The sequence below is a fragment of the Gambusia affinis genome, linkage group LG17 (assembly GCF_019740435.1).
Source record: "Gambusia affinis linkage group LG17, SWU_Gaff_1.0, whole genome shotgun sequence".
Taxonomy (NCBI): Eukaryota; Metazoa; Chordata; class Actinopteri; order Cyprinodontiformes; family Poeciliidae; genus Gambusia; species Gambusia affinis.
In genome coordinates this window covers 803,562-826,363 of record NC_057884.1, presented here as the reverse complement: position 1 = coordinate 826,363, position 22,802 = coordinate 803,562, and the positions used below count along the sequence as shown (strand labels likewise).

The following is a 22,802-nucleotide window of genomic DNA, read 5'->3' as shown; positions in this document are numbered from 1 at the left end:
TCTTGATGTAGTCCAGTCCTATACAGAACAATCAAAATTAATACCACATAGGAAACATAATTCATCAAAATTTTATAAATGACACATAAATGTCACCAATATACTTTTAAAACCACAAAGTAGGTCTTAACAACTACATATATATGACCATAATGGGTAGCACCTACAATTTTGCTCCTCGGTGGTATGAGAGGAACAAATAAGGAAGGTGAAGACTGGATATAATTTATTCAAATCATAAACTACTATACACTATGTAATGTATAAAATTTTTGATTTATAGGCAATATTTTCTGATGACCAGGAACTGTTCTTTGAATTTGACAACAATAGAGTATTTAAAAAAAAAATTTTAATGGCCATTGAGGAACAATTTATATGATTTACCCATTTTCAGCATGTCCTCATTGCTTGTCCAGGATGTTCGGAACTTTGGAAGAAGAATCGCTGCTGCAATGAGTTCAGGGTCAGCAAGCATGGGTCCAAAGCGCTGCTGTATTCCTCCTTGAAGTGCATCAATCAGTGGCTGGCAGAACTTAGCAGAGATCCGTAGGCGGTCAAGTTTCACACTCAGAAGGCTTATGGTGGGCACCAGCCATCCCATATGGTCTGCTTCTGCCTGCATTATGTTGAGGGCCTTGACGACTGGTCTCATGGTTGAAACATATTCAGTCAGGAAAGCAAGCTCAGCAGGATTTAACCTGTTAAACAAACATTTATACAATTTAATGTATATTTATATTACATGTTAGTATTAACTATTTCATAAGTTATATATACTAATAACATGTCTTTTTACAATTCACTAGCAATTGTGCCTGATAAAAAACAAAAACATTTGCATAAATCTTAAAAGTTATATTGCCATCAGAATGTTTCTGTAATTTGATTTTATTCCCAAATAGTTTGTGTAGGGTAAATTTTCAGCAGTACTACTATCAGTAATACTTATTTCAGACTCACTGACAAAAAAGTGCTATTAAGTGTCACTTACATGGGAACTTTAAGTGCAATGCAAACTGCTCTGATGGCCCCTTCTCCATTGTCTTTGATGATCCTCAGTATACGTTCCACTGCCAGAAACAGGGAGTTCCACCTGGTGTCATTGGGGCGGATGAGTTGGAGCTTACACTCTCTTTCAATTACCTCAGCAGCTATTGTAGATCGAGCACTCTTGTTCCACAGACCCCACACTTGGCAAATGATGCACGTGAAAGCTTTTGTAAGTCTCATTTGAGTTTGCTTTGGTGGCATCCACTGTTGAGATCAGATTAAGCACATGACAGGCACAGCGATGATGCTTCGGTAGCTGATATTCTGAACTATCATCTTCTTCATCCAAGAGAGATCCAATCTCAACAGCCTCTACCTCCACTCCCAGAGCATCGTCTTCCTCATTTTCATTTGCTTCCACTACTTGGTGCCCTTCAGCTAAACTTCCTAAACTAGATGTGTCCAGACTGTTGTTTTCATCAGGGCCATAAACCCTAAAGGCCTTAACAAAATTGGAGCCATTGTCAGTGGTGGTTCTCACAATTTTCTCCCGGATGTTGAACTCAGTATGAATATCGTTGAGGAGACCAGCCAATGCGTCAAATGTGTGGGGACCTTTAAGTCGCCTGCAAGCAAGAGCTACCGATGATCTCTCAAGACTTTCAGGATCTATCCAGTGAGCAGTCACTCCAACAAAGCTCTGCCGGTGTGAAGTCCAGGAATCCGTTGTTGTAGCAATGTATTTGATATTTTGCATTGCTTTTCTCACATTTGCCTTCATTTCTGCTGTATTTTTTTCAATCATGGTTCGAACTGTTGAACGAGATATCACAGTAGAATTAGGCTGAAGCTGCTGCACCAGGCTTCGAAATCCTGCCTGTTCTACTATTCCAAAAGGGTGCAAACCCTGGACAATGAAGTTTATCACTGCATGGTCAACACTCTTCTGAGAAACTTTAGTGCTTTCCTCAAGTTTTCTCTGCTTGCTGGTTGAAGCACCTTCATTGGAGTCAGATCCTTTCCTTTTGACGACCACTGCAGTCATTGCAAGGTATTGCTGGAGATGACTGCCATGCTTTCTCTGAAAATAAACATATGCTCTTTATAAATCTTAATCCTAATTTATACAAATTAGATAAGAATAATAAAAAACATCAACTGTTAACACACAACACTATCAAACAAAAAATCCTGAAAGGATGGGCTCTTTAAAGCAGTGATCTTAAACTGATCCCTCTGAATGTGCTAAGTTCTTTGCGTTTTGCTGCCATTTAGAGGCGGCTTGGAAAAGCAGGTTACGACATGTTAACAACGGCTTAAACAGTTTCAACTCCTGAAAATAGTGACAAAAAGCACAGATATGGGAAGTGCGGAAGCCTCTACTGTATCAAATTGATATAGCAATAACGGAGAGTTGGCCATTCTAAGGTAAAAACAATAAACACCTTCCAGGTAGGGGGGCTACGGCTAACTCTGTGGGCGGGAATGTCCGCCAATATCGCCGGACTTGTGACAATTGCGTCTCATTGGAACCCATATTCTAATTTATTGAATATGACTGTAACTGTTACATGGAGATTATTTTAATGGCGCTAACATTTATTTAATAACCAGGACGTGAAGGAGTTTAGCGTCAACTTATATGTAACATTCATGGCGGGAGACGTGATCACGACCGCAGTAATCACTGTTACTTGCAAGTTCATGCTAGCTTATAACAATATACAGTAATCGTATTTATTTACTGCAGTCGAGTTCAACAAAAAGCTTGCTAAGATTACATAAAACTTCACTAACACAAATTAATTTAACATCGATAGCGTTTAGCAACTTAACTTACCTCAATATGTTTTTTCAAATTTGATGGTGAATTTTTGAAAGATAGAATTTCGTGCTTTCGGGGAAGGCAAAGGCGGCATTGGAATCTCCAGGAAGCGTTTTTTGACCCAGTTATTTCAAAGAAATCTTTTAAATAAGGCCATGGGTGGGGCAGGTCTTCTGGAGGATGACTATCCTTGGACTCCATTCTGGGAGTTAATGATTCTGCAGGTCCTGCGTACTGTGCTGCTCTTCTTGAGGGAGGGCCTAATGGTTATTTCCCGCTTCGGATTGGTTCAGCGGACTGATTCTGCTCTCGCCATTGGATACTTTCAAACTAACGAACAAATCAAAAAACCGAAATGCGTCTTGGATGTAACGAGTAACGAAACGCTGTATAGAAATGTAGTGAAGTAGAAAGTACAGATACTTACTGTTAAATGTAGTGGAGTAAAAGTAGAAAGTATCCATTATTAAATCTACTTAAGTAAAGTACAGATACACGGAAATTGTACTTAAGTACAGTAACGAAGTACTTGTACTTCGTTACTTCCCACCACTGATCTTTAGTTACCCTTCCTTTCTCAGCCAGGTTTCACATAGAAAGTCAGACTCTGACTCCCCCTCTAAGCTGAAACGTTAATCTGGTACCGGTCTGGTTTGGCTATAAATGATTATAAATATTCGCTTAGGATAATAATTAACAAAACTAGATGAAAAAAAAATAAAAAATTGGGACACCACCATCAGGACATAACACCTAAAGAGGTATCTCAGTTATTGTTTATAACTGATAAGACTCTTGCGCTGGTGTTGATGCATGTTGTTACATAGTGCATTTAAAATGGTGGAGAGAGGGTGGTGGCCAGAGAGAAGGTGGAGCAGGTAGGAGCAGGGTGGAGCAGGGTGGAGCAGGGTGGAGCAGGGTGGAGCAGGGTGGAGCGGCGTGTGCATGAAGGGCGCTGGCCTTGTTACAGCCTGATGAAACTTTTATTCACTTTTTATTTTTAAACGTTGATATCCGCCTTCCATTCCTTCTGCCCCCCTGCACATATATGTTGAATTGTTATCTTGATAGAAGTCATTGTAAGGTTTTATAATTGTAGCTTCCGTTCTTTGGTGCCACAGAAACATTGCCACATCTATGATCTAGTAATGCCCAGCAAAAACCTATACAGCCCACCTCCGTTCACACTTAAGTTATGTAACATTAAGAGCCGAAGAAACAGATGTCGACTAAGAGAAACTACAGTGTTTGTTCAAATTAAGTCCTTCATGTTTTAATGGTACATCCCTGTATCTTCAGAACACTAGTAAACCTGGTGGAGTTGCTGCCGGCTTTTCCTCGCTGATTATATGCAAAAGAAGTACATTGTCATTTCCAATTTTCTGATTTTTTATTTTTCATTTATGCATTACACCGTTCATAATACTTGACTATCAACTTGTACTTATTAAATCGAAATAAATAAACAAATAAATAAACACCCTAACTTCGGGGCGTGGGGAGCTGAAGGATTGGCATGTCTAATCCAGAGGGCGCTATAGCACCCCCTACCGTAACCTCTATTTCTACCATTTTTTTTATAAAATATATTTACAAAAACATTAATTCAAACAATTTTATTTAAACAATTCATCTGTAGTGTACATTGATGATAAAAAGAGATGCAAACAACAATGATAATTAATTTCTCCAATTATGGTTGATGAAATAATTTCAGAAATGTACATGAGGGAATATGTTGATTTTAAAACACTGCAGAACAAAAGGACACCCAGTCCTGATGCATCAGGAAACTTCTCTGAGGATTACAGATTTAAAAGTTCTGTCTTTTTTCGTCGACTGGGTTCTCTGATCTTCCTCCACCTGACTGGTGGTGCTGAAGGTGGAGGATTCCAGGCTGATGAGGATCCACTTCACATGATCTCTGTCTCTTTGTTGTGCGTCCATCTTCAGCTGTTCCCTCTGATGCATCAGGAAACGTCTCTTGATGTCCAGCAGGATTTCCTGTGTCTCCTCAGTCCTCTGTGTCTTCTCTCTCCTCATTGGTCCAGCGCTGTTGACTTGTTTCAGTCATGCTAGTGAACCAACACATGATCAGAAACACATTCCTTCATTTCTGTCTAAATAACAGATGATTGAATCAGACTTTCTGATCAAGTCATAATCATGACCTCACCATTTATAGAATCTACTAGAACCAGTAGATCAGCAGGTCCTCTGCTCTATTCCTGATCCTCCTTCCATCAGCACAAAGCTCATCAAAGGTCTGCTGTTATGAAAGGACTGGATGGAAAAAATGAGACAACAAAAGGGTCAGTGAGGGGAAAATACAGCAGAAAGTAGGAATCAGATTTGAGTATTGAACTCAACTTAATACATATTGAAAACATTTTGTTGTATCTGTTGTATATTTGTTGTATCCCTGTATCTGAAGATACAGGGATGTAAATGTTCTTACATTTTTCGTCAACTGGGTTCTCTTATCTTCCTCCACCTGACTGGTGGTGCTGAAGGTGGAGGATTGCAGGTTCAGGAGATCCAACCTGGGATGATCAGAGACATTATTGGTCTGCACAATCTGAATCTGGGACCAGAAACTAGTGCTGGGTTTTCAATAATGTTTCTTAAAATCTTTAATATTCAACGTCTGACCCATGAACAGGTGAACTTTAACATGAGATGCTGGAGAATCAATACATAATCAGACACACATTCAGTCTAAATAACAGATGATTGAAGGAGACTTTTTGATCAAGTCATCATCATGTCCTCGCCTTTTCCACAATCTGTTACAACCAGTAGAACAGCAGGTGGAGCAGGTCTTCTGCTTCAATTGTTGCTCAACTCAAGTCATGTGACATGAGTTGACGGAGAAATGAAATAAAGAGAAAAGACAACAGAGTTAAAGAAGAAAATAATCATGGACAGCAGACAGAACCAGATTCAAATTTTTAGCTCAACTCTACACAGCTCCATCTGAAATGTTTAGTTATGTTGTGTAGATAGAAATGTTCTTACTTTTTTCGTCAACTGGGTTCTCTTATCTTCCTCCACCTGACTGGTGGTGCTGAAGGTGGAGGATTGCAGGTTCAGGAGATCCAACCTGGGATGATCAGAACATCAAAGATCTGAGAAGTCTGGACCTGGGATCAGAGACTAGTGTCTGCATTTTTTAATGTCTGTTCTCTTTTTGTGATCTTTCTGTGTTGCGACACATAAATATGGCCATATAAAATCAGATTAAAAGTTCATCTTTACTCCACATACTCTCCTGTTCTGTACTTTCCCTCTGGATAAAAGCTCTTAATTAAATCCCTCAATCATAAATTTTGTCTATGTTCTCCTCTGTCTTCTGATTTCTTAAATGCTTTAATTTGGTCTCTAATACTAAATATTATCCGGTAAACTTTCCATACTTAGTGTGAATTTTAACTCTATATGGATTAACACTTTCTACTAATAGTGAATTTCTTTCTATGTTTATTTAGCAAAGCTGATGGTCCCCAATTCCAGGAGGAGCCAAGCAGTATTATGTGTTGTGGAATCCAAAAACTTACAAGCAGGAATCACGAGGACAGGAACCACATGGAGAACCAGGAAAGAATCCAGCGATGAGCAGCTAAAACCTGAAAGATTAAATCTGGGAGAGTGGATTAATGGAGGAACAGGCGGTGCTCTCTAATTACTATATCAGAGAGCACCGCGATTAGAATCCTGAACATCTAAAATGAAAAATCTAGCAGTGGGTAAAAGAAAAGCCGCGGTGCAAGACGCTACCTCAGGCTTCCTCAGTCCTGCTAGAAACCATTGGCTTTAACAAAACCAACAGAGAAATGATGATATCTTAACGGGACTTCTCAGGAAGGTCTTCAGCGTTTCAAGATCCCAGTCTAATCAGAATCACTTGACAAGTCGTAGTGAGGTCTAAACCACACTTGTCTGGAAGTCACTCTTTCTCTAATTCTGTCAGATCCAATTCCAGATGTTGAAGGTCTTGGTTCCTCTTCTTTGTCCATTTGAGACTTCATCCACACACATATGCAAGGGAATGACATACTTGGAATTTTGCAGTATGTGGATAGTGAAGGACTAACGACAGGGGAAGACACAATGGGATCCTCATACTCTGTGCTTGGTGGACGACTGAAGACAGAATCTTCACTGACTGGGGGACTGATGGCATGAACTGACACAATGGGACCTTCACGTGTCAATCTGGGTAAGGGACTGAAGACAGGGGAGGACAGAATGGGATCCTCAGATGTACTCTCAGGTGAAATGCTGAAGGGTGAATAAAAGTGATCCAGCCAGAATGTCATGGGGGAGGGATTGGAGACAGGAGATGACTGAAAAGAATCCTCATGCACCGTCCCTTGTGAGGGACAGAGGACAGGTTCCTCTTCATCATCGCAAGTCCTGGTCCTCTTGGAGGGGGACTCCTCTTCAGCACCATCACTCTCACTGGTCCTCTTGGAGGAGAGCTCCTCTTCAGCCACGGTGTCCCTGGTCTTCTTGACAGGAGGCTCCTCTTCAGAGTCGCTGTCCTTTGACCTCTTTTGGTTTAAGCTGGTAACAGATGTCACGTGAGCCACATCCCCTACCAAACCTACCTGATGACGTTGTGAGATACCAATAGGTCTGGTGTCATCTGGACTCGAAATGGGCTCTTCCTGCTTGTCAAGGCCATGTGTGGGTTCAAGTGAGGCCAATTGAGAAATGCCCTCTTGACGCTTCTGAGCCATCTCAATGTCCCATAGGTTTTTAAAATTTGGAGGAAGAACCTCAAGCAGCTGTGATGCAGCGTAAGTATGGTCCACTGTCGGACGGGAACTGGTAGTAGAATCATTACCTATCTCGTTCTCACTGGAGCTGCTAGTACACTTATTACCAACCTCATTTTGACTGGAGCTACCACTGGAGCTGGAACTACACCTAGACTCCTTTCCATGACCTCCAGAAACCATGGTGTCAGACATCTGAGGGAAAACATCTGACCACACCTTACCAAAATCCTTACCGTCGTCTGGATGTTCCTCCAACGTTGGGGATCCATCTGCTGGGGGCGCTACACTATGAGCTGTGAAGGAAAACAAGAAAAAATCTATAGCTCAGTATGAAGACCTTTAGAAAAATCCAAAGCTGTTTAAAGAGAACAATGAAATACCAAAATACATTAGCCCAGGTTTGAAAATGTCTAAATATAAATTAAAGAAGTATGTGCTGTGTTGAGGACTTTTTAATAGCTAATAAAATACCTTTAATCTTGCATTGTGCCATTAGTGTGAATAAAAACCCCCACTGCAACAAGTTACTCAGTTTACCCTCCTATAACTCTCACAAATCTTTGATGCTGCTGAAGAGGTACGTTTTATCTTCATACCCAAAACAAGATACATGAGCCATTCATTACTATTAAACTTAGATTACTGCTTACATAAATTCAATACTATACAAAAATTTAAAAATATTAATATATTTCCATTAGCAGTTTTAAATTACTAGAATGTTAACTGTAGTTAATTAAATTAAATTCCTATGAGCTCCACAAAGTTTTAGAATCACAACCACAGCTACTCTGAGTTTACTGTATTTATTAATACAGTAAATCCTACAGTATTAATAAATACCCATATAATTCTACATATGGCCAACAGCAGAAATGTACATCTATAAAAATCAGAGTCTAAAGACTGAAAACAGGCCGACACAAGTGGCCTTTACTCCAAATATGTTTGGGCATTTTTCAAAAAATATGGACAAAGAACCATCCAGGTTGCCAAGAATTGGACACCAAAGCCATAAAAGAGGATTTTCACAAAGAAATCATTATTTTCTATGATCAGCTTTGATTGATGATCACTACGACACACACACAGGATGCTTATAACTGGGGCAACAGTGGTAGAAGTTTGCCCTGCAATGGCCAGCCTCTGTCGTTGTGTCCTTGGTCAAGACTCTTCTCCCACCTTTCCTGCTGGTGTTGGTCAGAAGGGCCAATGACTTGATAACAGCTGTGGCTACAATCCATTAGCTTATCATCATCATCATCATCATCATCATCATCATCATCATCATCATTGTGAGAACGTGAGTGTCTTAATAAACTTCTACAAGTATGATGTCATTGCCATGGAAACCAAATATGTTTTGGCAGGGCATTTTAAAAACAAACAACGGTCAAGAACAGTTTTCCGTTTCGGTTAGTTTTCCCGTTTTGTTTATTGTTAAAACCAGCATAACAATTTTTCTCAAACACTAGTGCTTTATCCACAAATTTCAATAAGCTAACACATAAGTCACAAAACATCATTTAAATTAACTCACAAATTAGTTTCGTCCCACAAATGCAAAAGAAACCTATTAACGTTATATATTTCACAGAAGTCAACAAAATTCCAAAGTATTGGACTACAAACTCATCAAACCTGATATTGTTAGATTAAATAGCATCGTTTTAGCTTTTTCAAATCAATTCAACCATGTTAGCATTCCTGGCTATGCTAAAAAACAGATCAACATGTCCCTATCTTGAAAAACATAATCAAACTAAACTATTAAATCATAGACTGTCATAGGGAAAATACATTTTTAAAAATGCTTTTAAAAGTAATATTAAATATTCAATGCGTTTCATTCGGCGTATCCATGGATACCAAGTGTGTATCAAGGCATTTTTTAAAACATAACGGTCAAAAACAAGCTACTTTTCCAACAAATGGAAAGAAATTTTACTTCTTTCTTTAGAAATCAGCGTAACAGTTATTCTCGAACACTAGCGTTAATAAACCATGGAAAGTCATTAAACCTGATACTCTCAGTACAGCACCTTTGTTTCAATCAATTTGCAGATTTTAGCATATGACAAAAAAAAACGAAAAAAAAAAAACAGGTCTACATGTTCCTTTCTTAAAAAAAAATAACAAAACTAAACTAAACAATTAAATTACAGGCTATTAAAGGGGAAAATACATGTTTTTAAATGTTTTTTAAATTAACATTAAATAGTTAAAGTATTTTATTTACCGTATCCATGGAAACTGAGTGTTTATCAGAGCATTTTTCAAAAAATAACGGTCACGAACAAAATAATTTTTCAAGAAATTAACATTAATTCCACGAACTTCCCTATAATTAACTAAAATACATACATTTCTTAAATCTCTACACCACAGTTTAACATTCCTGGAAATTCAGTTAAGAAAAAGGCTCATTAGCTAAGAAAGATCTATGCTAGCAAGAAAACTACTTGTCTTTTTTGTACAGCAGGCGGTATTTCTTTAAAAAAAATGCACACAAACACAAAATAAACTAAACAATTCATTATTATTTTAGTAACAACTTGTTTTTGTTTATTAAGAATAGTAGAAGAACGATATTAACCTTCCAGCTGATCATCCTGCTGGTCCTTCTCCTGGCCAGGATCCATCTTTCACAGGTTCTGGGCTTCTTCAGCAAGTGCGTATTTCAGCAGGTTTTGCAAAGCAGACTCCTCAACAGGTTCAAACCTTCCGAGGCGTTTTGCTCCTTCAGGCGTCTCCTTCAAAAGTCCCATAGCAAAGGGGAAGAATTCAGAAGGCCAGCGTCATTTATAGTGTTGCCAACGCCAACATCGTTTCCATGACTTTTATTGAGGAAGGCTCAATGACGAATGCACGCGCTGGTGCGTCAGAGAAATTGGACTACAGAAGTTGCAAATTGCACCAGCTAAATAGTAAAAGATTCATGCAGGGCACCTTGTGTTGTAGTAGAGTTCAGTCACAAATCACTCTTACGATGCAAAAAATATATAAATATATATAATTAAAACATATGTTAATATTTTAATGATGAATTGTTATCTTGATATAAGTCATTGTAAGTGTAGCTTCCGTTCAAATTAACATATGTTAATTATAACATGTATTTTTGTTGTTTTCCCCTCCAGGGGGTCTTTTGTGGGCTCTAGTGTCCCTTATATGAAAGTAGGAAGAAGAGGAAGACATGCGGCAAATATCGACGGATCCGGGAATCGAACCCGCGACAACCGCGTCGAGAACTCAAGGCCTCTAAACGTGGGTCGCGCTATCCCCTACGCCAGTGATTTTCAACCTTTTTTGAGCCAAGGTACATTGTTTTCATTGAAAAAATCACGAGGCACACCACCAACCAAAAATGGAAACCAATGATAGTCGATAGCCGCCTATATTAAATATATAATCAATCTTATCAAAGTGTCTTGAATAGGAATCAAATAAACACAACAAAGAATTTTTTTTAGCATATTTTATATTTAATATTTCAAATTGCACTTAACATGTCCACTTCAAAAGTACACCTGAACAGTGGCACAACAATGTGGTATTAAATTTAAAGAGGTTGTAGAAAACTGCAGGTTTTTTTTTTACAAACTAATTCTGTCCACAAGCATTCTGTTAGCCAGAATACAGAAAATAATTCTTATTCTCATATATGCTCTCCTGTTCTGGCCTCTATTTCATAAAACATTTCCAATGACGCTTGCAGAGACTGAAGATGCATAAGTTGACCCAGTGTGGGCACAAAACCCATATTCGGAAGACTATGTAGCATCAAAGGAAGAGAAGGGAAGTCTGGAGTCATGTGGTGCAGAATGATGCAACCAGAGGACTAGTCAGGTGGGCACTGATGAGACATTGGTGAGCCCTGTGGCAAACTCTGTAAAGTGTGGAGTGCAGATACCTTTTCCCCATAGTTTTGGGCTTCCACACCACCAGGTCGCTGACAGGTTCAGGATGTTTCCCCTTACAAGAAATACACAGAAAGATTTCAAACTAAAGAACAAATAAAGGGGTGGCTGAGCAATTTGTTAGGACATAATGAGACTGATTTGGCACAGTTTAGATTTTTACCCAACTTGCAAATAAAACTAATTGACAGCAATTGAGCCTGTATTTTTTCACTGCCTACAAAAAATACATTTTCCAAACAAATTATGAGAGAAATTATATTTGCCACAAGTAATATTGAGATTACAACAACTTTTATATGGCACTCACAAAATACAAGTGGGAAAGAAGCGTAAATGGCTGCGCGACACAATCAACGGAGGAATAAATTGTGTACATAACTATAGTACTGTTATTTTAAGATCATATATTTGACAGTAAATGTAATTTAGTATATGTGGATCTGAAGCATCGAGCTCTGACAACTTGCTGTCCCTGGACATTATCTGACACTACAGGCTGCAGAAGTAAAGCATAGTTTCAACATCAAGCGTCATCTAGTATCTCATAACTAAGTTCCAGCATGCTTATTTTCACAAACTGTACTGGCAAATACAATTCAGAATGTCAAAATATATTTGAAAAGTTTAAACTATGTCTGTCTCCAATATTCCACGGAATTTAGCAAACTAAATTAGGCTTCGTTACGATGTTTGTGTAGTTCATATCTTGTAGCTAGCGGTTAGCTCGCTAAGCTACGTCTTTTCTTACCTTGATAGCTGTGGATATATTCTTTGTGGAAGAACTTGTTTCCTTTCACATATTTGTTGGTGGGCGAATTCGCCGCTGCAATTTCCTCCGCATCAGCGAAAGAAAGTGCTGGGAAATTAAGTAATGATTATGAAAAGGACCGGAGGAGGAGAGAAGTTTTTCAGGGTACTTGAATTACCGTCGCCAAAACAGGAAGTGCCGCAGCCCTTTCAGATGCAGCTGCCGGTTGTCGTGAAAAAGGTCTATTCTCTTGTTTTAACGTGCAATGCTATGTACCTACAGCCATCTAGTGATAAGGAAATTACATTATTACACCGCTAGTGACTTCTACAGCACAGACACTCAAAAATGGCATATTATTTGCAGATAATTAATTCGTTTTCAAAATATTTTTTTAGACCAATTAGGTGAAATTGGATAATTTCCACAGCACACCTGACGATCACTCATGGCACACTAGTGTGCTGTGGCACAGTGGTTGAAAAACACCGGTTTAGTGTACTGCTGCAGGAACAGTGATGTCATGGGGACAAAGATCATGACATCACTCATGACATAGTGATGTCATAGACAATGACTTTGACATAGTCAGTGACCCTGTCTGTGTCAAAGTCATTGAGCTCCAAGAGTTCCAAGGTAGGATTGCTTTCTGTGATTATACATTTGTAAAAGGATTGCTATCCAAAAACAAGACGAAAATGAGACGTTCAATACAAGAATGGCAGACCATGGAGGATGAATTAACTGACGATGATCCTCAATCCCAAAAGAACCTCATAAAAAATGGGGATGAAAGAGCCAGAGACACAACGCGGCGATCCATAACGCCAGAGGACAACCAGACAGAAAACTCTCCGTCCAAGGAGAGAGTCCAACAAGCTGAAAAAGATTTACGGAAACAACAACAGAACACATATCAGCTGAAGAAGGAAATTAAATTGCTGGAGGTTAAAAATTTTAAACTTTCCAACAACTTTAAAGGGATTTCCGCTAAATTTCTGGAAAGTGCAACTAGGATTGAGGAACTAGAAGGTCAGTTAAAAAACATGGAACAAGCTCTTGCAGAGAAGACACATTCTCTCATGGCTGAAACTGCACGGAGGCGTGACTTGTCTGAGAAAGTGGCAGGACTGAAGGTGTACAGAGATCGAGCCCTTGATGCAGAAAAACTGGTGAAAGAGCTGAAAGACGACAACCAAAGATTGAAAATACAGGTAGATGCGTCTCAGCTAAAAGCAATCACATCTAGAAATGAATCAGAGAGCCTGAAAGCTGAGCTTAAGATGCAGTCTGATATATTGAAAACTAAAGAGAACACAATTGACAATTTTAAGATGGTCTTGGATGCAAAGGAAAAGATAATTGATGCTCAGAAGGAGGAGATTAAGAAACAACGCAAAGTTGCACAAGAGACAGAAATGGAGGCAAAAAGAAATCGCCAGAATGAAGAAACTTCTATGAAGCGACTAAAACACAAAGATGATGAAAATCTGAGCCTACGAAAGGAAATCACGTCACTACACAAGTCTTTGCATGATTTTGACAGGAAGATGTCTAAACAAGAGTCGAAATACCAAGTCCTCCAGGAGAAATGTGAACGTGCTCAAACAGAAAAAGCAAACCTACAGAAAAAATATCAAAAGCTAAAAACTTCTGCAGCAAATCTTGAGAAAGAGATTGTTGAAACCCAGACACTCCTGGAAAAGTCCAAGCAAGAGACTCAATTTTATAAGCATCGGGTGGAGCAGGTCAAGATAAAGCTGGTTGACACGAAAGACAACAGCAAGGAAAATAAAATCAAATTTGAGAAGGACCTCCTGCGTACACAGGAAGATTACATGAAACTGAAAACGCAGAGAGAAGACGCTCTGACCAAAAACAGAAGAGCTGCAGAAGTACTTTTCAGCAATAACAGAAAAATTGGAATACAGGCTGATATCATTCGTGAACAGGAATGCAAGATTGTAGAACTAACTAAGGAAGTTCTGCGACTCCATGCAAATGAGCAGAAATTCAGAATGGTTAAAGAAACGTATTCTAAGGTGCAAAGGCTGGGGCTAAATGAGGAGAATGGAGATATTATACTTCTCCCAGACACGGACAAGAAAACGGAAAAACTCACAATGCTTCGCACTGAGAACCGCAGATTGTCCACAAAACTGAAAGAGAAAGTGACAGAAATTGAAAATCTAAAGCTTGAGGAGGCGAATCTCCAGAATGTGATGAAGTGTCTCAAGTCTAAGTTAGACCATGTGCCGGAAGATGTAATGCTTCAAGTTCAGGAGAGTCAGACCACCATCAAAGCTCTTAGAAGGCAGAAAAAAGCACTAGATGCAGAGGTAACTGCATATCTCACGAAAATTAAAATGCAAGAAATCCACATCAGTGAGTTGAGAAATAAAATTGCAGAGATCTCATTTTCAAAGAAAGATACATTTCCACCAATTCAGTCACAAAATATCAGACTGAAACCTGAGGACTCAGACACAAAGTCTACGACTAAACCCCGAAACACTGGTTTTCTTCCGCCTCTTCTAATCAAATCATTTGAAAATGCAAAGATGTAGGCAGGATCTCAGTGTTTGAGGGAGGGTCCTCCAGGACATGTGGGAAGATTTTTGACAGAGGGAGAATGTTATTGATTTTTCAGGAGGGGTGGTCGACCTTCATTATTTGGGGTGGGTCCTGCAGGACATATCAGGTTTTATGGGTAGATTTTGGTCAGGGGGACCATCGTATTGACATTTCAAGAGTGTGGTCAATGCTTAGTGTTGGGGTGGGGGTCCTGCAGGATATTTGGGGTCCAATTGGACAATGTGGGTAGATTTTGGTAAGGGGGAGCATTTTATTGATTTTTCAGGAGGGGTGGTCGACCCTCATTATTTGGGGTGGGTCCTGCAGGACATATCAGGTTTTATAGGTAGATTTTGGTCAGGGGGACCATTGTATTGACATTTCAAGAGTGTGGTCAATGCTTAGTGTTGGGGTGGGGGTCCTGCAGGATATGTTGGGGTCAAATTCCTTCTCATTGAATTCAATTGGAAAGTGTGTCCAAACTTTTGGTCTGTACTGTATACATAAGTCATATAAGCATAGCTTATATATATACATGCTATGCTTATATATATGATACATATGATAGCATATATGTAGCATATATATGCTACATATATGATACATATGATAGCATATATAGGGTATATATATGCTACATATGATAGCATATATAGCATATATATGGTATATATATATATGCTACATATGATAGCATATATGTAGCATATATGGTATATATATGCTACATATAGCATATGTAGCATATATGCTACATATGATAGCATATGCATATATGCTACATATGCTATCATATGATAGCATATGCAGCATATATGCAGCATATGTAACATATGCTACATATGATAGCATATGTAGCATATATGTAGCATATGTAGCATATATGTAGCAAATGTAGCATATATGTAGCATATACATATGCTACATATGCTATCATATATATGCTACATATATGCTACATATGATAGCATATGTAGCATATATGTAGCATATGTAGCATATATGTAGCAAATGTAGCATATATGTAGCATATACATATGCTACATATGCTATCATATATATGCTACATATATGCTACATATGATAGCATATGTAGCATATGCAGCATATACATATGCTACATATAGCTACATATACATATACATAGCATATATGTAGCTACATATATAAGCTACATGTATGTAGCTTATATATATGCTACATATGATAGCTTATATATATAAGCTATCATATGTAGCATATATATAAGCATAGGATATATGAGCTATGCTTATATATGCTAGTGACTTCTACAGCACAGACACTCAAAAATGGTATATTATTTGCAGATAATTAATTCGTTTTCAAAATATTTTTTTAGACCAATTAGGTGAAATTGGATAATTTCCACGGCACACCTGACGATCACTCACGACACACTAGTGTGCCGCGGCACAGTGGTTGAAAAACACTGTCCTACGCAACCACAGCACGCCCAATTATAACATGTGTTAATATTTTATACTCACACCCATAAGCTGCACCCTGAGGACTCATTAAGACTTTATTTATTGATCTATTTGTCACTGAGGATATCACTCCAATTTTGTTATGTTCTAGAAACATAATGACAAATAGAAAATCTCATGTCTTTAGTCTAAAAATTCGCATTCCAGTGAGTTTTTGTTTTTTTTCCCTTTAAGAATCACACAGACTGAGCAGTCTTGATGAAACGTTAAAAAGTGAGTTAATAAGCTAAACTTTTAAGACTTAAATTTGAAGTTTCTCCATCCTGGCTTCAAGTCGTGGCAGCTCATTTCATTAACATGTTTGGATAATCAGATGATTGTATGCAGAATGATGGTGCCAGTGATTTGTACAGATGATTAAATATATTTCCAGGTTTTCAATTTGGGCAGTGGGGGGGAGGGGTGACAAAATGTGTTGTTGCTAGGGGCAGCATGACCCACTGCAACATGTCACCCAGCTGCTGCCATCTACATACACAATTTAACCAATCTCCCTGCTTTTTCAGCCCCAGTTTTTATTCATATTTAACACAATTACCAACACACACAAAAACACACATTTAGGTTTTGACCTTGAGTACTGAAAGCTAGGAATAGACCGCCCAAATTAAACACTAGGCTGCCTGGAGGTAGGAGAAAGAAAAGTCAGACAAACTTAAACTTCCTCCTCTCATATGTACCATCCTGGCAGAACAATGGCAGCTCATCGGTCAAGGGCATAAAAGAAAAAGCAAGCAGATAAACAGTTGGTATGTGTACTGTATAGGAGATGGACCGCTGTATCTAAACAGAATCACACTTGAGCCATCAGCATCAGCCTTGAAGTTTTAATGTGAAAAGAAAAAAAAAATACATTTTTGGACATCTTTGCACATGTACTGCAGAGTCAGGTCTTATACAGTAGTGGTGAAAAAGAAAGTAAGCCCTCCTTAAAGCTGCAGTCGGCAACTTTTATAAAGATTCTACTTTATTATTTGTTTAAACTGTCTCTATGTTCTGACAGTATGATATGAGGCAGAAAATCAATGAAAACGTGGAGCTCCTCTGCCTTCTCCCTGTGGGCCTGCTGCCATCTGAACCCAACGTTACAGGAAAACGGTTCATTCACCATCATGGGAGGCCATGCTAACATGCTAACTAGCATGAGCATTCACAGTGGTCTCTGTTGTGGAGGAGGAGCTGCAGCATAGCAGAGAGCAAGGAGGAGGTTGTGAGCAGCACATACACGAGCATGACTGACAAGTTTACTGCTATCCTGCTGCTTTTTGTTTCAGGATATGGGTGATCTGGTCACAGAGAAAGAGCTTGTCAGTATTTGAAAGGATCATTTTTAAAGGGCTGTTGCAAACAATTATTTTGGTATTTGAATAACTAAAACTAAGTATCAGATTTAACAAGGAAATTTTTTTCCCTTCAGTTCAACTCTCAGGTCTGCCTGGAGGTTTAGGCTTCCTGGGATTAAAAGCAACAGATGGAAGAACTTCCTGCATCCAAAGCAGTCAGGTCCCTAAACTTGTGAATTTTTTAATTCCATCTTATATATTTATAAATTGCTGCTTGCATGTTTTGTATGTTTTTAACATTGTCTGTGTATCTTATGCTGTTTTTGTATGTTTGAAATGCCTAACTGCAAAACTAATTTTCCCCCTTGGGGGACAATAAAGATACTGAACTGAACAGAGGAACAGATACAGAGTAATATTCACCGCCCAGCCCTGGGCTCCACTTCACACACCTTAAGGGCGACACCAAATGAAGCAAAGATTGGAGCGCAGGTTCTGCTTTTATCTTCTCCTCATTCTGCACCCTCTCTAACAAGTGTTGGTCTGCTTAATCAGTTTCTGTTTGTATGTGACTGTCGCCAGTCAAATATGTCATATTCACGTAAACGGGCAGCAGTGTGCATGTGAGCAGATAAAAGAGACAGAGAAAAGACAGAATCATTTAAACATCCCAGAAACGAAGGAAAAATCAGCTTTGCAGAACCACAAATGCAGCACAACAGTGTAGCAGAACAGAGTAACCTCCCTCTGTTGAGGCTACATTAGATACAGTCTTGTTTTTAATATTGTTTCTATTTGAGCTTATTTTTAAAACCATCTTTATCTACACAAAAAAGTACTCAGTTCAAACAATCATCCATCAACCGCTTCTGATTTTAGCTCTGGCAGGTCTTTAACTTAACAGTCGCCTGTAATCTGTTTTTTATTGTCTTCTGATCGATCTCTCTTCCCATCATTCCATTCTGCTTTCGCTCTGTGCATGTGCAAAGTCTGTCTTGTCTATGTGCCATCATTTTCTCTGAAATGGGATGACGCAAATAGCTGAGGAATGGGGTGATCTACTCAGTCATTTCTTTCAAGTTGGTAATGTGGATTTAAGTGGCTATTTAATATCAGGTCCATTTTTATCAAAGGCATATGTTTTTTTATTGAACAGTGAAAGGAGCTCATCTAAGTAAGCAATGTCATCATTTAGTTCAGTTTAAAGGAGTGCTGTCAATCAATTTAAACTTTTTATTAGATTAATAACATGCTGTGAAAAATCATGATTAATCTGTAAGCATAGCTTGTAACACAAATATGCATGAAGTTGTGTTTTTTGCAGGAATGGTTCCCTGGGCAAGCCTCTCCTTCTGCTGCACTACAACCAATTAAAATGCAAACAATTATCAATTTTTTTTGCAGCAGAAAGCAGTTAATGTAGTCTCCCTCAACAGCAACTACAGGAAACTTACTCCACTAGACATGCATACAAGTTGCAGCAAATTTGTTCAAGTGACCACTGACGGCTATATAGGGGAACAAAAAAAAAAAAAAAATCCAAACAAAGCCAAACAGGAGATACGAAGAGAACACAGTGAAACAACGGAGAAGTGACATGACACTTCTCCCTTGTATCATGTCACAACAAAGAGTGCCCAACAAAGAGTAGTTGGGCACTACTCTTTATTGTAGTGCCCAACAATAAAGAGCTCAAATACTGGGAGGTTTAATGTGGAAACAATAGACCTGGGCTGATGAACTAACTCATTTCAGGTGTGAGTGGAGCGAGTGAAGGCAGGCTGAGGAGAGAGAGAAAGAGAGATAGAAAAAGAGATAGAGAGAGGAATAGAGAGACAGAGTGGCACAGGGAAATGAGGGAGAGCACACAGGGGAACATGCACAAACACTAAGGAATAACTGGACTAAAGGAACTTAATAAAACTAGAACAACAGAAAATAAGTAGAAACATGAAATATACATAACTAGAATCACTAAGGAAGAACAGCAGTGGAAAACAAGGCAGAACTAAATAGAAGAAACTAAGGAACCTGAAAACCCCAAATTCAAACTCAAACAACCCAACAGTAACAGATCCTACAGCTGTCAAGTAAGGCCTTCTGGAAACTATAGAAAACGAGCAAACATTTTAAAGTCAAAACACTATTAGAAAAAACAACAAAAGAAGAATATCATTGACTTACATCTGCATCAGTTTGTTGCACCAACTCTGTCTGGATCTATCCTACGCTTCCTTGTTTGCCTTGAAGATCTTGTTGAAGAGTAGCATGTAGCAGCCCAGGGCTTCCACAAAAAAAAAAAAAATCTAAAATTTCTGACTTTATTTCTCAAACTTCAGATATTAATGACAGAATTCTGTCTTGAAATGATAAATAAATTAAATTCCCTCCTACATTTTCTTTTTTGGTGGCCTTTATACTCTTCTGGGGCCTCATGTATAAAAGAGTGCACAGTTTTCACACTAAAACTTGGCGTACAGACAAATTTAGAAAAGTGCGACACACAAAAAAAATCCGGATGTGTAATAGTAAAGATTACTTTGGAACACTGCCCAGCCTGAACAAGCTAACGTAATTCCTGTTTGGTTTGTTGGCAAGCTAATTAATGCTAAAGTTAGTTAGCGAATGCTAATAATTTTTGACTTACCTTGTCATCCTCCGCTCTCCATCCTGTGTGCTGAACTGATCTGTTACTGAGCAGAAGGGACTGAACTGTATGTGCAGTTCTTCTTCTTTGAAAGCACCGTGAAACAGATGTTGGTAACTTACCGTTTGTGACTGAGCTTAACGCTAAATGAATGATGCTCACTCAAAACCAATAATAATATTTTGTGTTTTTCACTGTGTAAATGTTACTTAATACATATAGGTCAGAAGGGCATTTTATTGGTAGTAAGGTTAGTACGGTTAATTTTTGTGTCAGGTTAGCTATTGGATTTTGCAGTGCATAATGCATAATAATGGTGTCAAGACTGAAAAGAGTGTAAAAACTGTGGATTTTTGATCTTAAGAACATAAATCCACTGCATCACGCTGTACTAGTTTGTGTTTCAGCTTCTCTGAATTTACAGAGTTGGCTTCTTTAATTGTGGGATTTTTAAATCAAAGAATAGGGGAAAGTCACTGAATTAGAAGTTATCTTTTTTCATGAACCCTTTTCAATTTGCTGGAGAAAGACAGACGTGAACACTTTAGATGTTTTGTTTGTTTTGGTTGGAGATGAAATGAAGGACCTAATTGCTCTATCAGTTCTGTTATAAAAGTATGCTCATATTCATGTATTGGAGTGGAACACATACTGGACTTTTTTGTGAAGAAAAATTTGCAGATGTTGTGTATTTGTGGTGTGTTTTGTGTACATGTGCTAATGAGTTTACACAGGTGGCATCAGGAAGAAGAAAGGCATGTTGGAAAGACAACAGACCAGAGAGAAGTGAGGAGGTGTGATGAGCTGCTGTCAGCAGGAGACCATTTGGCTTAGATCCCTGCACTGTTCATGTCGGCGTGTGTGTGTGCACGTGTGTGTGATTTTGTTCATTTTCCTCTTCTTCTATGAGCTCATGCCAAAATAAGCGCATTACCTTCGCGGGAGCCAAGGCTGGAATTCAGAAATTCATTAGCTCAACGATTTGCATAGATTCACTTTACTCTGCCACTATGCGTGTGTGTGTTTGTGTGTGTATTTGGCACAGCTTGCTCCAGGCTCTCAAACCCACTCCTACCTGCTTCTCTGTCATGGTTTTTCTTCGCTCTTGTGTGGCTGAATTAAAATGTTCCCCCTCGCTCTGCTGAAGGTTTGAGCTCCAGCACGATTCATGTTCAAAGAACTCAAGTCTGAGAAGCAGAGTCTGACAATTACTGCAACAAAGGCATGACCGACAGGGAGAGAAGCTTTAATTGAGTTAAAATTGAGTTTCTGAATAGATCATTGTGAATAAATATAGTTCTTTTCTAGCAGTGTGCACTCCAGCACCGGAGAGGGAAGATATGAAATCTTTCTCATGGCCCTTTTTCTGCTCTCATATCTCTCCCGGCACCGTATTCATTTTCCTTCTTTGGCTTTTCAGTGAAAATGCCATGATCTGTGCTTTGCCTCAGGTGCAAATTGAACCTAGGGAAGTCTGCATTTCAATACATTCTGCATTACAGTCATCTGGATTCTGTTTTAACCTTATCAATGAATTGCTGAATTATGGAAAGAAAAAGAAATGAAAGATAATTAAGCTGCCTTGTTCTGAAAGGGTTAACTGCTTCTTCACTGCTCCTTACTTCTGTGAAAGCTGCTGTGTGGTTGACAGGGGAAGGAGGCTTTGGAAGGTAACCTTGATTAAAGAAACACCAAAGCTACTTTCTTGTGAAAGGTCAGGACCTACATGACATTTCAGTCAACAGTTAGAATGGAGTGAAGACAGCAGGCCAGTGCTAACAGTTTGGGTGCCCAGACACAGATCGTCTGTGGCGCTTAGTCATCATGAGTCCCCCTCTCCAAGCTGAAATATATATTTGAGGTCCTGTAGAATTGTTATGGAAATAAATGGAAGCAAATTAGTTCAAACTCCTAGAGCACAACAGGCTGGGTCGGCGCTGAAGGAAGAGGTGGGTCCAAAATGTGTCCTTCCTAAAAGTGACACATATTACTTTTCTTAAATGTTTTCAGTATATTTGTTATAATTTATTGCATGTAATTTATTGTAAAACTGAATGTGGATTAGTATAAAACTTTGAAACATTTCTTTCTCCAAATACTCTTTGGCTAACGTCTTTCACATCTTTTATTTGTATCACCTTAATACCAGCAAGATGTTTTATGTTGAAATAGCTTCAAAAACAATCGTCAACATTAGTTTATTTTTATGTTTCAACTCAATACACCTAGTGTCTGTTAAGGTTTGTTCAAGCATTACTGTGGAGTAGTTGATGTTTCAAAGACTCTCACACATTTTTGAAAGTCTGAGTTCAGGACACAGAGATTGTTGTTCTGTAGTGTGTTTACACAGAAGCCTGATGGAAAAGATCTGCATGTAGTTTTCAATTTTTCAGTTTCTGGAGCCACAGTGTGAAGAGGAAGATACAAATCAAACTCCAGAGCTGTACGACTGGCCTTCACGTCAATTAGAGATGCTGCTGATCTGATTGATTGATGGCACTGCACCCAATACACTGC

The 22,802-nt window shown here is 38.7% G+C and overlaps 3 protein-coding genes across 6 annotated transcripts; 1 reads left to right on the top strand and 2 right to left on the bottom strand.

The window, feature by feature from the left end:
• Positions 1-1,147: 1,147 nt before the first annotated feature.
• On the bottom strand, positions 1,148-3,362 carry LOC122819431. Its single transcript, XM_044096166.1, has 2 exons — positions 2,834-3,362; positions 1,148-2,074 (listed from the first exon to the last, which is right to left on the bottom strand). The coding sequence occupies exons 1-2, from the start codon at positions 3,017-3,019 to the stop codon at positions 1,148-1,150; spliced, it is 1,113 nt and encodes a 370-aa protein (XP_043952101.1). The 5' UTR covers positions 3,020-3,362.
• An 827-nt stretch (positions 3,363-4,189) lies between these two features.
• On the bottom strand, positions 4,190-12,667 carry LOC122819300. Of its 3 annotated transcripts, none has more exons than XM_044095925.1 (8): positions 12,274-12,667; positions 11,516-11,577; positions 10,199-10,355; positions 6,376-7,895; positions 5,530-5,921; positions 5,277-5,361; positions 4,995-5,101; positions 4,190-4,893 (listed from the first exon to the last, which is right to left on the bottom strand). In XM_044095925.1, exons 3-4 carry the CDS (start codon positions 10,242-10,244, stop codon positions 6,709-6,711), a joined length of 1,233 nt encoding a protein of 410 aa, XP_043951860.1. In that variant the 5' UTR covers positions 10,245-10,355; positions 11,516-11,577; positions 12,274-12,667; the 3' UTR covers positions 4,190-4,893; positions 4,995-5,101; positions 5,277-5,361; positions 5,530-5,921; positions 6,376-6,708. The 3 variants fall into 3 exon arrangements, with proteins under 3 accessions (XP_043951860.1, XP_043951859.1, XP_043951858.1); XM_044095924.1 differs by having other exon boundaries at positions 5,277-5,662; positions 5,837-5,921; XM_044095923.1 differs by having other exon boundaries at positions 5,277-5,921.
• A 119-nt stretch (positions 12,668-12,786) lies between these two features.
• Positions 12,787-17,550, top strand: LOC122847194 (kinetochore protein SLK19-like). Of its 2 annotated transcripts, none has more exons than XM_044144654.1 (2): positions 12,787-14,612; positions 17,359-17,550. In XM_044144654.1, exons 1-2 carry the CDS (start codon positions 12,972-12,974, stop codon positions 17,482-17,484), a joined length of 1,767 nt encoding a protein of 588 aa, XP_044000589.1. In that variant the 5' UTR covers positions 12,787-12,971; the 3' UTR covers positions 17,485-17,550. The 2 variants fall into 2 exon arrangements, with proteins under 2 accessions (XP_044000589.1, XP_044000590.1); XM_044144655.1 differs by lacking the exon at positions 17,359-17,550 and adding an exon at positions 17,122-17,199.
• Positions 17,551-22,802: the final 5,252 nt, after the last annotated feature.